General features: G+C 43.3%; 1 protein-coding gene across 1 annotated transcript in view; it reads right to left on the reverse strand.

Annotated features, from left to right (window-relative positions):
• Nucleotides 1–8,244: 8,244 nt before the first annotated feature.
• Nucleotides 8,245–15,865, reverse strand: part of RNPEPL1 (arginyl aminopeptidase like 1) — a 46,152-nt gene continuing 38,531 nt past the window's right edge. The window contains exon 11 of the mRNA XM_077487700.1: nt 8,245–12,408. Within this exon, the coding sequence (XP_077343826.1) occupies nt 12,166–12,408 (243 nt within the window). The 3' untranslated portion in view covers nt 8,245–12,165. The remainder of the gene's footprint in view (nt 12,409–15,865) is intronic.

Consider the following 15,865-nt stretch of genomic DNA (forward strand, 5'->3'; position numbering starts at 1 on the left):
GGGCCTCCCCCCTAGACCAAACAGAAAAAGAATATGTAGCATGGTCGTCATGAAGTGGGCGGGATCTTTTCCTCAGGGGTTGGAGATTTCTTGCAGTGGAAAGCATGTATTCAGGTATTCTTCCCGGCCAAGTCGATGGAGGTGGCTGTGGTCAGCAAAACTTGGAATGGACCATCATATCTGGGTTCAAGAGACTGTTTTCTCACAAATGTATTTACCAGCCACCAATCTCCAGGCAGTAGTTGGTGTGTTCCTGTATCTAATTCAGGACCTGGAATGGAAGAAAACACCTGGACATGCATTTGGGTTAATTCTCGTGATAATGCGGTTACATAATTAGTCAACACATCAGATTGTAACTGTTGGGGAAACTAACAGCCAAGTCTGGGGGATGAACCAAACAACATTTCATAAGGGGATAGGGCATGTTTCCCCCAAGGAGTGTGTCTGACACTAAACAGGGCAATGGGCAAACTGTCTGGCCGACTCATGTTAGTCTTTTGGGCCATCTTTAACATCCTGTTTTTCTAGTGTCCCTTTCATCCTTTCTACCTTCCCGCTACTTTGAGGGTGGTAAGGGGTGTGTAGAGCCAACTGAACTCCCAGTGCTGCCCTAATCTTTTGTAAGGGTTACTGTGAAGGCTGGGCCTAATCGCTCTCTATCACCTCAAATCTATATACTATCTCACTCAGTAGTTTCTTAGCTGTGGTCCTGGCAGTCATGTCCACCTCCACTAGGGCGTATTCGAATCTGTCACTCCTTTGGCATTTGGGAGTGATCAATTTGTATCCTCTGGAAGGGGTATAGAGCTTTTGCCAGGTGCTTCTGTGCCTTTTCTGTACATTCTGGGTTACATTTGTTGCAGATGATCTGCAGAAGTTGTTGGTCAATGGAGTAACTCATAAGTTCATAAGAGTCTTTGTCAAGTGGGCAGCTCCATTTGCCCATTGCACCATGGCTGGGTACATACTCCTGGGTAGACAATGCTTCTTGTTGCACTCAAATAGTCCATCTCCGAGAGTTGCTCCTCTCCGTTTTCCAGCTTTCCTTCTCATCCAGACTTGCCGCTTCCTGTAATTATTTCAGATAAACTCTGTCCACTGGGAGAGTCTGTAGGATAAGCACGGAGTGGCCTTCTTCTACCACCCTGCTGTCCACTTCCCGTGGACCACTGGCTGTCTGTTTGGCAGCTGAATCGGCTAGATTGCCTCAAGCTTGCTTCAAGTTTAGTTTGTCGTGTGCTTTACTTTTAGAATAGTCACTTGGGTTGGGAGAAGCAGGGCGTCCATCAAGTCCTTGATGGCTGAGCTGTGTTTCACAGGTGTTCCTTCAGCCGTCAGGAACCCTCTGTCCTTCCAGATAACACCAAAATCATGGGCAACGCTGAAAGCATATCTTGAGTCCGTATGAATGTTGGCTCTTTCCCTCTGCCAATTTACATGCTGTAGTAAGTGCTTGCAGCTCTGCCACCTGTGCAGACAGCACCGGCGGTAAGGTTTCAGTTTGGAGAACCGAGTTTTCAGCGGTGACCTGGATCCTGCAGGGGTATTTCGCTCACGGTGGGGAGATGCGTGGTTTCCAGCCACATTAGTTTGATGCAGTCATGGGGTGACAAGTCAAGACTCGACTCCTTCTCCTCCTTTCCCCCCTCGAGAAGTGGAAGAAGGGTGGTAGGTTTCAGTGTTTGACAACGTAATAGAGTAATGCTGTCTAGAAGGTAGGAACACAGGAGTCTCAAGTGTCTGGCAGTGGACGGATGTTTCGGCTGGATCTTGGTTGAGTATGGCAGCAATGTCATGGGAGCAAGCAGAATGAGGCAATGTCCGAGGACCAAGCCCGCAGTTTTGTCAAACAAGGCTTATGCAGCAAAGACAGCTCGCAGACACGATGGGCCTCCTCTTACTATCGCATCCAGCGTACAGGAAAAATATCCTATAGGGCGTAGGCAGATGCCGTGTGATTGGGTGAGTACACCTGTAGCATGTCCCAGATGTTCGGATACAAAGGGCTTGAACGTTTTGTCGTAGTCTGGGAGCCCTAGCGCCAGAGATGATGTGCATGAGGGCCTCAAAGTTGGATATTGCTTCAGGAGACATCTGGAAGGGGTCTGATTTCAGGGCGTCATACAAAGGTTGCATCAGTAGGGAGAGTTCTGGAATCCATGCTCTGCAATAGGAAATTATTCCAAGGAAGGAATGAAGGGGCTTCTGGCCTTGTGGCAGAGAGATGTCGGAGATTGCTTTCACCTTGTCTTCAGTGAGGTGTCTTGTCCCATGGGACAAGACAGTGTCCAAGAAAAATGACAGATGTTGAGCACCACTGCAATTTGGGCTTTGAGGCTTTGCAACCCTGTTTGGCAAGATAGCACAACTGGTTTTCTGAGGTGACTTCAACAGTGGGTAAGTCAGCTGCACAGTGGAGAAGGTCATCAACATATTGGAGGAGAATCACTTCCAGGTGATCCTCTTGTTATGTGTCAAGGACGATAGCCATAGCTTTTGCAAACTAGCTTGGAGAGTTCTGTGCCCCTTTTGGCATAACTGTCTAGGTATGTTGCTGTTTTTTCGTGGGTGAATGCAAAAGGTACCAGCAGGAGGGGTGAGGGTGGACACTGAAGAGAGTGATTGCATGGTCCACCACTGTGAGGTACTTTGCAGTCAGGGACACCCCCGCAAGTAGCTGGTTCTCTTTTAGGGGTTCTCTTCTTCCTAGAGAACAGTGGTGTGTTGCATGGAGGTGCGCAGGGTATCAGGGCTCCATTTGACACGAGGGCCTTGACATGCTTCAAAATAGCTGCAGATTGAGCTAACTTTAGGGGGAGGTATTGTGGTTTCCGGGGGAAATGATGCGCCCTCTTTGAACTTGACTGAAACTGGTGGCACCTATAAGTGACAGTTGTCTTCCGGTCCTGTGGATCATAGACACGCAGGGATTCTGTCAAGTACTTCCTGTGGTATTGAACTTGGAGTTATTGCTCCATGAAGTGTCATCAGGAGAGGCAAAGAATACAAAGCAGATGAGTCTTCCAAGGATAGGGGAGTATGTAACTTCACCCCCCCCTTCAGGTGTGAAAATGATTGACGCCTGTAGTCTGGACAGCACATCAGCTCCTAGTAGATTCAAGGGACATGTAGAGGACACCACAAATCTGGCAAGCAAATCAGGAAATGTCCCCACTTGGAGAGGCTCAGTGAGTGGACTGGAGCGGGGCACCCCATCCACTCCCACGCAGGAAACATTAATAGTGGAAAGAAAAGAATTATCAGGCAGGTCCTCAGTTCTCAACACACTCCTGGCTGCACCCGTGTCAATGAGAAAAGTGGTAGGTTTTCCTTGTATAGGTAACATGACCTTTGCTAGGGGTCGCCCAGTCTCATTTGGGGACACTGTCGTGGTGGTGGAGGTTCATGTCCACGTTGCCCTTCGCGGGGATCCCTGTCTTGTCTCGGATGTCTTGGGGCTGTGCATACTCTTCTGATGTGACCCCGCTTCCCACAGTTGTAACAGATGATCTTTTCCCTGGTATTGGGCAGTGGTGGTGGACAAGTGTAAGCGGAATCTTCGTCTTGTGTTACCATGAGGGGCGTTGGTTTTTTCCCTTTTTGGTTTTCTATCCCTCTGGCCACCAACAGTAAATTCGGACATTTTCATTGAGCGATATTCAGGGCAGGCCACCATCAGGCTTTTTCTGATATCCTCTCTGAGTCCTGAGACAAAAGCAGATGATAACGTGTGTGGGTGTCTTTTCATAGAGGGAGAAGCCCAGATCATCAAAGGCCTGTATAAGTCTAGCATGATACTTCTCCACAGACTCCCCTTTATCTTGGGCAATATCTTGGACTGTGGTGGTCTGATCTGCCAATTTCTCCTTTGCCCAGTTGCGGAGTTGTGCACAGAACTCCACGCCTGAGGTGTAGGAAGTGGCACTTGTCAGGCAGACATCATAGTAGGGCCGCCTGCATGACCGGCAAAAAGACTTGTCCTACTTTAATTTGGCATAGGCTTGTCGAGTCTCTTGTAGTCGCCCTATCCTGCGGTAGAAGGGCATTGGCTGTTTTTCTGGGTCAGGCAGACTTGTCACTAAGGCCGCCGCTTGTGATGGGGTAAAAGCAACATACATCACCAGTGCCCCTTCTGGTAACCGAGACTGGTGTTGGGGCGGGGGGCTGAGAATGGGCACTGTTTCTTATGGTTGTCAGCATATGTTTGAGATCCTCTCGGAACTGTGAGTCCGGAGCCGGATTGGGGGTTAAATCAGCAGGTGGCCTTTCTGCTTGTTGTTGGCCTTCCCACTCGGACGCTTCTTCATTAACATACCCAGCCTGTGAAGGTAGTGCTTCCATATTAGGGAAGACAGGTGTGTGGTAGGAACCATCCTGGTTTAGAACAGGAACAACTGGGTATAGGCCATGGCTGGGCCTACTGGGTGTACCAAGATGGCCACCGTCAGGAAGTGCACTGGGCTGGGCAGAAAGTGAAGGCATGGGTGCACTAAGATGGCTGCTGGGTGGAGTTGTCACAGTGGGTTGTGCTTGGGCTGGAGTTTTGAGAAGGGAGTGGGTGTAAGGCGGATGGCAGGGTTGTCCCTCTCCTCCTTTGTTCCAGTTTTAGTATATGGGGGCGGTACAGCCACATTATCAACTCTGTGATACACATACATAGTACAATTGGCATCTTCCTTGATTTCCTCTTCTATCCAACCCTCTTTGTGCAATGCCCTTGCCGTCCTGTACCATGCTTCTGCCACATCCAATAAGCCGTTATCACACAGAGCATCCCTTTGTTCTCTTATCAGCACACGCCATTCCTCTGCTTCTTGCAACATCTTCTCTCCTCTTCACAATATCACATGCTAGCATTCCTTTCTCTCTCTCTTTCAGCAGACGGCTTCAGAAGAGAATACAGGCAACTAATGGGTTAATACTCCTCTGACTGCTTTCTTATCAAAGAATTCCTAAGGTGGAGGCTTGCATCCCTGCGAGCGATCATGTCTCCTCGCAGGCTCCTGGTTGTTCTATCTCTTCGAGGGTCTGCCCAAACCCCACTTTCACCAGGTAATGTACATTTAATCTCAAAACTAGCAGGTCAGGGGTTGTGTGGAGCAGTGGCTTATGGCCCAACTGATCCTTCGGGTAGCCACCTTCACCAATCCCCAACCCTCCTCGTGTATGGCAAACAGTAATCCACAAATACACTCAGGACAGGACATTACACCTGACACTTTGAACTGCAAAGATAGCTCTCGGGAGAAGCTCACCTGAGTTACAAGACTGCCAAACTGCAGCGAGCCTTCGTTCAGTCTGCTCAATCCGCAGCTGAGATTAACCCTCAAGAAAAGCTCACCCGAGAAGAACGTTTATAGACGTTTGCAAGACTGCCACTACCGCAAGCCTTCTTTCAGACTGCCCTAATTCGCAGATGAGATTAACCCTCAGAAGTCCTACACAGCCAACCTCAAATAACCCCGTCTATAAACGCCTGCAGAATTCCACCCAACCACTAGAGGTAGAATCTAGGGGTGAGGATGGACAGACGCCTGCAGCTGCACTTTCAGTCTGCTAAAATTTGCAGTCCTTCAGAATGACAGACACTGAACAGATAATAGTCAGCAGAAAACCATTAGCAGGTTTGTTGAAACAGCTCCAGGCGAGAAATAAGTTACCTGCCTCTTTGAACAATCGAAAGGAGCTAACAAGACAAAATCAACTGGCAGAAAACCAGAGAAGTCGTACAATGGTAAGGATAAATATGCTTACCGTACTGTTAGGGCTACACGCTTAACCCCCTTCTCTGATCTGGCCAGCCGTTCAGTCCTGGAATGTGGTCTCCCTTCGATTGAAGCCTGAAAGCCCCCACGCTCGGCGCCAAATGAATTGGATAAGAACTACAAACTAGTTCAAGGTTAACTGCTGCTATTTTCAAATAAAAAGTATAAATGTGCATGCACATTAGAAGTAAACACTCTCTGAGAATACGTTCAGCTCAGGCTACTTCTAACTTCTGCTTAATTCGTGGGCGGGGTTAATATTTTATACAGAAAGATACATCATTGCTATGTCAGTCTAATAGGTACATCTTATTGGTTACAATACAAGAGAAATTAAGAAACTTGATGCTTGAAGTTTGGTTGAAGCTGGTTCTGTCATCTCAAATGCATTCTTCTAACGTGTGGGATGTAGGGTGTAGACGCCATCTTTAAACTCCTAACAGAGAGTCAATCTGTATTCTACATAATAAGTAAGGAACATGTATACACATAAGCAAATAGACATTTTCTGATTATCATTATGTACATTACATTCCTTAACATCATGTCCACAGTCTCTGACCTGCTTTTGTCTCATGTCTGTAATCTCTGACCATCTCTTGTATCATGTCTGCAGTCTCTATATCCTATGTTATATCTGCAGCCTCTGACCATCTCTTGTATCATGTCTGCAGTCTCTGACCATCTCATGTATCATGTCCGTAGTGTCTAACCATATCAAGTATCATGTCCACACCTACCGGCCATCTCTTGTATTATGTGCACAGTCTCTGACCAGCTTTTGTCTCATGCCTGCAGCCTCTGTTCATCTCTTGTATCAGGTCTGCATTGTGTGCATCTTGCCCCCCCAGAACGTTGAGCATCACCTATCTAGCCACAGCTGTATAGACCCATCTCTGACTTTGAGAAGAGGCTTGCCATTGCCCAACAATGCTCAAAGCTCGACACTATCCACCAAAAAATTCCACACATCATCAAACATCAGGATCTATTTCCTGGACCAGGACGATGGTGAAGAGATCACACTGACTGCTGTAAACTATCTATGTGGTTGAGCTAAGTAAACATCAGTGGAGCTTTATATTTATCCTGTGGGTCCATTTCGGCTATATACCAATCATGCTGTTTATGACCACTCACCTTCTGGTAAGAGTTCACTCACTCATAGCACAGAGGTGCTGTGGATATCACTTGGAAGAATTTACTGTATATGTATTGGGGGAATGTTTATGGATTTCACTTGAACGTGGAATGGGACTTTTTGCATTTGAGTTTCTTTACTGATGTTATATAAAATTACATTTTTATGTAGTGATTATTTTGCACTTCCTTTGGACTCACATTTTTAGGCATATATTGTCATTATATTTTCTTTGCATTGATCATGTCTTAGGAGAGATTAGCACTACACTCATATTACTTAGGCATCGGTTATGGGCTAAAGCCATGTGATGTTTAATCGTGAACTCTAAATATTTCAGACGGGAATGTTCTGGAACATATTGGGTATTCATCACCTTACATTGGACTTGGTTACGTGATGTATAAATATCTCTGGGGTGACATCTAGTGTCAATTTCTATAACTGCAACTTATTGCAAATAAAAAATAAAAATAAAATCACAATAAACGTATATTGATTTGTGCGAAAGTTCTAGCGTCTACAAATTATGAGAAAGAGTTGTGGCATTTTTATCATTATTTTACTAGTAATGGTGGTGATCTGTGATTTTTAGCTGTATTGCAAACGGACAGATCGGACACTTTTGACACATTTTTGGGACCATTGACATTTATACAGCGATCAGTGCTAAAAAAAAAAATACAGTGATTGCTGTGTAAATGTCACTGGCAGCGAAGGGGTTAACACTAGGGTGCGATCAAGGGGTTAAATGCGTGTTCCCTCAATGTGTTCTAACTGAATGGGGATAGGACTGAGTAGGAGACATATCGCTGTTCCTACTTACTAGGAACAAACAATATGTCTCCTCTGCTCTGACAGTACAGGGATGTGTGGCCACGTGTATTGGATCCCCCAGCCATGCAGCGCACGCCCTCTGGTAGCCGAAAAGGGGAAGGACATACCCATACGGGATTTCGCCCAGGAGAGCCATTCTGCCGCAGTACATCTGTGTGAGCCGGTCGGGAACCGGTTAATGTCTATGAAATGGTACAATCCAGTCCACCTGCATGTCTGCACTAGTTGGTTTAATCCTTAGTTAGACCCCCTGTAGAAGATCATTGTCTATTTACACTTTGATGTGACCAATTAACACCCACATGCTACATTTTCACAAGTAAAATTACATTGGAACAAACTACTGTGTCCTACCAGAGAGTTGAGCTGTCTGTGCAGAGAGCTTATGCACAATCATATTGGCCAGACAGACTGAGGTCTAAAAAGAGGTATAGTACTGTGCAAAAGTTTTAGGCAAGTGTGACAAAATGTTGTAAAGTAAGAATGCTTTCAAAAATATATTTTTTAAAATTGTTTATTTGTATCAATTTACAAAATACAAAGTGAGCGAACAGAAGAAAAATCAAAATCAAATCAGCATTTGGCGAGACCCTTTGGCTTCAAACCAGCTTCAATTCTTACACTTGCACACAAGGTTAGGCATGCTATAGAATAAGAATCAGGTGTATGATTAATCAATTATTACAAGCAGGTGCTAATGATCATCAATGTAATATGCAAGTTGAAACAGTCATTAACTGAAACCAAAACAGTGTAGGAGGCTTAAACCTGGGTGAGGAACATCCAAACTCTACATTACTAAGGTGAGGTTGTGGAAGACAGTTTCATGGTTACAGATCTTACACCATGGCAAGACAGAGCACAGCAACAAAACATACTGGTAACAATACTGTACAAGACACAACAGCAACAACAGGGCTGGAACAAGGAGTAGGCAGGAGGGGCAGCTGTCCTGGGCACTGTGGTATCATGTGAGGTGAGGGCACCACAAGGAGGTTTGGGAAGGTGTGCTAAGAGTGGTGATTTAAAGGGAGTTGTGCTGGGGGGGGGGGGGGGGGGTTGGAGAGGAGGGGGTGAAGATCTGTACTCAGAGGGTAAATTTGAGGGTTAGAGGATTTGTGCTAGGAGGGGGGGGGGGAGTTATGCTAGGGGCATATGGGGAATGAAAGGATTTGCGGGGGGGGGGGGGAAAGATTTGTGTTGGGTAGGGGATTTCAGCTGGGGGTTGATTTTTATTATGGTATTATGGGGAAGATTTATGTGTAGGGGGTAAGCTTGTAGATTAGTGCTTGATTTTTTTTTTTGGGGGGGGGGGGGGCCAGGGGATTTTTTTGCTGACACAATGCCCATACATATTGAGGGGGGGGGGGGGGGGGCGCAATTTGGCATGTTCACCCTGGGCTCTAGATAACCTTGTCTCAGGACTGAGCAACAATACTGCATCAACAAGGTCTCCCTTAGGCAAAAAATTAACAGCAGAATGGAATTTTCAAGCTGAAATACAGAAAAGTGGCAGCAGGTCCTCTAGACTGAGGAGTCAAAATTTGAAATATCTGGCTGTAGCATGAGGCAGCTTGTTCACCAAAGGGCTGGAGAGGGGTACAATAATGAGTGTCTGCAGGCAACAGCGAAGCATGGCAGAGGTTCCTTGCAAGAGTGGGGTTGCATTTCTACAAATAAAGTTGGAAATGTGGACAGGATCAATGGTGTCCTCAATGCTGAGAAATACAGTCAGATATTTATCCACCATACCATCAGGGAAGAGTGTGATTGGCCTTAAATTTTTTTTTTTTGCAATGACCCTAAAACATACAGCCAATGTCATTAAGAACTACCTTAGCATAACGAAGAACAAGGAGTCCTGGAAGTGATTGTTTGGCCCCCCACAGAGCCCTGATCTCAACATCATTGAGTCTGTCTGGGATTACACAAAGAAACAGAAGGATTTGAAGCAGCCTACATCCACAGAAGATCTCCAAGATGTTTGGAACAACCTAACTGCCAAGTTCCTTCAAAAACTGTGTGCAATAGTACCTAAAAGAACCAATGTAGTTTTGAGGGGAAAGGTGGTCACACCAAATATTTTGATTTGGAATTCTGTTCCTTTACTTTACATTTTGATAATTGATAAAAATAAAATTAAAACTTCTATTTATGAAAGCATTCTTAATTTACAACATTTTTACACACCTGCCTAAAACTTTTGTACAGTAGTGTTTATACTATGGCGACTCCCCCATCAGGGGGTGGGTCCATAACACACTACATTCATAGGATTCCAGGCCTCAGTCGACTTAGGACATTTAATGGTGAAAAAGAATTACGTCTGGGGAAAGCACCAGATAGGAGGTAAGTTTTGTAGCCAGCCAGGCAAGTATACAGAATTGTTCGCTGCTTTAGGAAACAGGAAAGTGATGGAGGGCACACACAGTGTACAGAACTGTTAGTATGCAATACTTATTTAATGCACACAAAAACATACCAAAACAACAACAACAAAAAAAAAAAAAAAAACAGATAAAACGTATGGTACACTATTCTGTCTGAAATCATTTTCTAGTCTCCATTTTTTTTTTTGGCAAAACAAAAAATGGCCTTATGTAGACAGGTTTAGCGATATGTTGGTGTGCCACCTTTTATTACTGGCCAGGAGACAAGCCTGTATGGTGAATGCTGTATAAAAAGGAAACACATGAGACAAATATATGCACTGCAATTACAGACCTTCCTTACAGGTTTCCCGTTTCCTGGTTGCCATGTTCCTTTTTACGGCTTTACCACTTACTGGGTCACTGACCTGGAATAAGCATGTAGATTGGGAGTCCTGACTACACCAGTTGTATACTAGCTTTGTGAAAGGGGCTAGGTTGTAGGATAGCTGGATCATTAGCAGGCAGAGAACTATACATTGGGTAGGTTGGGAGTACAAGTGCACTTTTCTCTCATTAAAGGTTGTATTTTATTTGTATCTCTTAAAAATGTAGACAAGCATACAAATTATACACATGTAAGCATTGTTTAATTTTCGCAGTCTGAATGCCATCTACAAATAACAATTAAAAAAAAAAAAACATTTTTTTTTTATTCCTCGTCTCTCCTTGAGAAACAATGCTTACAGCAATACAAAAGAGTATTAAAATGGGTAATTAGTATAGCAAAGGGAAATGACTTGCTGGTACGTGAGAGTAAAAAGAGCCATAGGGGTGGGGGAATAAATTATAAATGGAATATTGCCTCTGACCAATCATCTAAACGTCACAGGGAAAAAAAAAAAAAAAAAAAAAAAAAAAGACAGTCAACTGGCCAAATAGGAAGAAAAATATGCATGCTGGTTATCCATTTTAGTCAGGGCCAAAAACTACAAAAAGTGCCTTGTTGATAACACCAGTATGGGCTGCTACAAATAGAAATGGAATGAGCAGGCAAATTAAAGTGCAGCTAGAAAGATGTACCCTAATCAATTTCAGGTAAGGGTTTAACTTACTATCACACTAAAACACATTTAAAATGGTTATACTGCACCACTAGCAATCAAATTAAAATCAGGTAAAATAAAAACAATACTCCAAATGTTTAAGCAGAGTTTTAAAAATTCAAAAGTGCTGGAGAGTTAGAGCAAGCTTAGAAATTACATTCTTGATTCAGCAGAAATAATTATCCCTCTGCCCATTTAACAATCATAATCAAGATAAACCAAAATAAATGGCTTGCCAGAACAAGCAGCAAAATATTAAATCCACAATGAAAAACGTTAGTGGAAAAATGGAAGGGGAGCATACATTTTATTTGAAATGTGTCCTCCATGCCTTTGTTCTTTCACTTGAATGTTTTAACCTCATCCTGGACTTACCACAGCCCCGATCTTAACTTCTACTAGGTGTCAGGCCCCCATACGTTGTAAACATTTGATACCCAGGAAGGTGGAGGCATAGCCCAAAGTGTGTGTTTTGAACTGGCTTGGACCAGGTCTTTCAGCAAAAGGAACATGGGCATACCAATCCAGTGATCCATTATAACACAAGGGCTCCTTTAAACATATGTTAAATAAAAAAACAAAAGGGAGACTTTAGATTAACAAATATCTTCACTAAGAAGTTGTCTACATGTACTGCAAATGAGATATAAAATGCATAGATGTGTTTAAATCAACTTTAGCAGACCCACGGCAGGCTCTTTACTCCACACAAAATATATGCACCATTGGCACCTAACTGCCATCTGAAGGCTAGTTATTAAAAAGTTCAGTCCTTGGGGCTTCATTGCTCCCCACTAAATATAAATGGGTTGGATAGCACTATGCATGATCCATCCCAGTGCAAATTTCCACAACACTCCTACTTGTCTGCTGGGTCTGGGCAAGGCTCGACCAGCTAGGATTAGGAGTTACTTAGCAGATGCATCATTGCTGGGTGAGCTCTGTCAGGCTGTCACATTCACATCCCTGAGAGAGGAAGAGCCTTGTGTATAGAGTTCAGTAGACAGCACAGGCAATGCAGAGTCTGGCTGCACCACAGAACCTCCCTGAGCCAGGATCTGCTGGATGGTTTTACGTAGATTTGGATGTAATCGTCCATGAGTCTGACAGAAGATTTCCAGGGCACAAGATTTCAGTGCTCCAGCACTAAGATCTTCATAAAGTGGGATAGTGTACATCCTAGATGTCTAAAATGAAAAAGATAAACAGGGGCATGTTATAAAGTATAACCGTTCTTACTGTATAAATAACATCAACTGTATAATTTATATAAATATATCAAGTTTAAATTAAATTGTTATACTACGATAAGGGCCGGTTCACACAGCAGGCGAGGCGAGGCGACTCCGACTTGCCTCGCCGCGACCTGCCGCGGCCTCAGCGGCGACTTGCAAATGACTTCTGTATAGAAGTCAATGCAAGTCGCCCCGAGGTCGCCCAAAAGTAGTACAGGAACCTTTTTTCTGAGTCGGAGCGACTCGAGTCGCTCCTCTCAGAACGGTTCCATTGTACAGAACGGGGGCGACTTGCGAGAGCGAGGCGAGACGTGTCGCCTCGCATCGCCCGCTGTGTGAACCGGCTCTAACAGAAATCTATATCTATACATAAAGAACAATAACCAACATAAGGAGACATGGGAACTTGAAGTCCAAATCCCAGAAGCTCAGTGGGAAAGGACATGTATCTTAGCATACAAGTGTCCTCGTTAAGCACAAGAATTCAGGAAACATCATATAAAAATACCAACCCAGTGGTATATTACACCACAAAAAGTCAGGAGATGGTACCCAACAACTGACACCTGTTGGAGATGCGGCACAAAGGAACATTCTTGCACATATAGTGGGCCTGCCCTCCAATCCTTGACTATTGGCAAAAAAATTAGAAAGTGGATAAAACAGATCAGAGACTAAACTGGATCTTAATGCTGCAGCCTGTTTAATTCATATAAACTCTTACTCAGTAAGTACAAGAAAACTCTCACTAGACATCTCCTAAGATGCAGCCAAGACCCTCATCCCTCTGCATTGGCTCGACAGAGTAAACACCATCTACAAAATGGATGAAACCTTAGCAACGAAAAAAGAAACATCCAATTTCCATAAGATGTGGTGACACTGGTGGTTATTCACACAATCTAAGGATTTCAATGTAGCAAATGCATAATCTTAGTTTAACTATTCATATGGCAGAATAATTCCTAAAACCTGACGACTTAAAGCGATTGTAAAGTCTTGGGGTTTTTCTTTAGCTAAAAATAACAAGCATGTTATACTTACCTGCTCTGTGTAATTGTTTTGCACAGAGCAGCCCAGATTCTCCTCTTATTGGGTCCCTTGTCGGTGCTCCTTGTCCCTCCTTTCAGTTGAGTGCCCCACAGCAAGCAGCTTGCTATGGGGGCACCCAAGCTGAGTCATAGCTCCGTGTCCATTCAGGTACGGAGTTGCAGCCTGGCCGCACCCCCTTTCTGTCCTCATTGGCTGACTGACTCATTGAGAGCAGTGAGAGCCAATGGTGTGGTGCTGCTATCTCAGCCAATGAGGAGAAGAGTCCCAGGCAGCCGAGATATTACCTCAGGTAAGTATTGGGGGGCTGAGGGAAGCTGCTGCACACAGGTGGTTTATCATCTTAATGCATAGAATAGAAAAAAACCTTTTGACTTTCAACTGCTTTATGCATCAACAACATATATAACAAGACCATTCTATTATTACTGTTTTCATCACTTATTTTTTTCATCTTAATATTACTTTAGAACTATTTTATTATTTATCTGTAGCCTTATGAGTTTATGTGAAATCTCCATTAATACCTGTACAATATTGTAATTAGAAATATATTTCCATTAGATTTAAATATATATTTAAAGTATTGAGTGTTTGTGTTGGTGTTACTGTAATTGGTTCAACTTCAAAGCTTGGCCTTTTGTTTTCCCTGATAACATCACACCTGGGAAGTAAACAACAGCTTTCGTTGACTCATCCAATCAGGCTGTTCCCAATATACATTGACTAGGTACAGTGTCCAATTAGGGAGAATTATATTAGCCACACTACAGAAAGTAGGGGGGGATATAATGCTTTGTGACCAAGCCAACTCACTCTGGTGTGGGAGCACACGGCAGTCACCATGGGCTGACCTGATGTTAACAGGTAATCTAACTCTGAACTTGCATCTTATATTGTATTGTAAATATGGTTCTGTGAGTAATTTGTAAATATCCTGTAAGCCAGGGGACCTACACTGTATATTGTGATGTAAATACTGTCTGGTGTGTAATTTGTATATATTATGTAACCCTATAAATAAATGTGTATTGCTGATAGAACTATCTCTTTTGTACAAGATCTCTCAGATCTAGATATGTATATGTCCATACTACTACAATGATTGAGGTGTATGCACATAATCATAAATACTAGTCAACATATCTTTAAAATTTAAGTTTTCCCACATTTTATCCTAACCATTAACTTTAACTACTTTATTGATGTACACTGTAATTTGTAAACGGACATAATTTTTCATGTACCCAATCAGATAAATGCTACGATGTCATATTATTTACTTTTATAAAACTTTCAATAAACCCCGATTGTGAAGAAAAAAAAAAGAAGAAAAATACACACACACATTCTTTAGCAACTATGCATCATACCAATTTAATATACTGGGACTACTGTGTCATACACTGGGCAACTACTCATAGATTATTTGTAAAACAGCCTATTATCTAGAATAAGCTTTTAACAAACCCTGGTATTTTTCTATTTAATCCGTTATACCACCTTATAAAAAGGAACCGCTCAAAAGGTATAAAATGCAGGTACCAAAAATCAAATATGTTTTAAAAGTGCACTCAAAACTGCTGAGAACTTGCTAAACATCAGAGTAAAGTTGTTTTTTTACTTGAGGACCAAGCCTTCTTCAACAATGTGGCCATCATTTTAAATGTGTTTGGGTATATCCCCTATGTGGTATTAAAGCAGAATTATGTTTATTCGTTTTCCTAGGGATTAACAAAGATAAAAAGTAAAAAATTTAAAATTCATTCAAATGGTAGTCATAGTAAACCAGCAATACAATAGTTTCTAGACTATGTCTAGCACTGTACTGTAAAGACTTCCATAAATGGTGTGTACAGGATACCAGGTACATTTTCCCACTATTTGGATTGTGATCTCTTTAAGCAGAACAGTTTGAAGAAATTTTTAGTACTCAGGGCTTCATCTCCCCACCATGCGGGGAGAGGGGTTCTGGGATAGTTTGGCTGAACAGGAGAGAAGTGATTTTCAGTACTTTCTGGACCGGTAAATCCTCATTAGGCACCTGGAATCTAGAAGTTTGGGGAGATATTCGGGTGGGAAAAAACATCCAAACCCCAACTACTGGCCCTAAAGGGGGATAACCAATCTGTGCGTGAGTCCATAAAAGGAAGTGGACACACCCAGCACCTGTCTATGAGGTAGAATAAAGCACTACACACTGAGGAGCAAGAGTGGTAAACAGTTTTTGATGGATATAGTACAGCTGCTGATGACCTGGCCTTTGGGACCCCCAGAGCAGTCCGGGATTTTAACCCTGCGCGAGAGATACTTGTTTTTGTTGCTGGTGAGCCACATCTTTGTGATGTCATCCACGCCC

The sequence above is a fragment of the Lithobates pipiens genome, unplaced genomic scaffold (assembly GCF_037356315.1).
Source record: "Lithobates pipiens isolate NorthernLeopardFrog02 unplaced genomic scaffold, aLitPip1_a1.2 Scaffold_18, whole genome shotgun sequence".
NCBI lineage: Eukaryota > Metazoa > Chordata > Amphibia > Anura > Ranidae > Lithobates > Lithobates pipiens.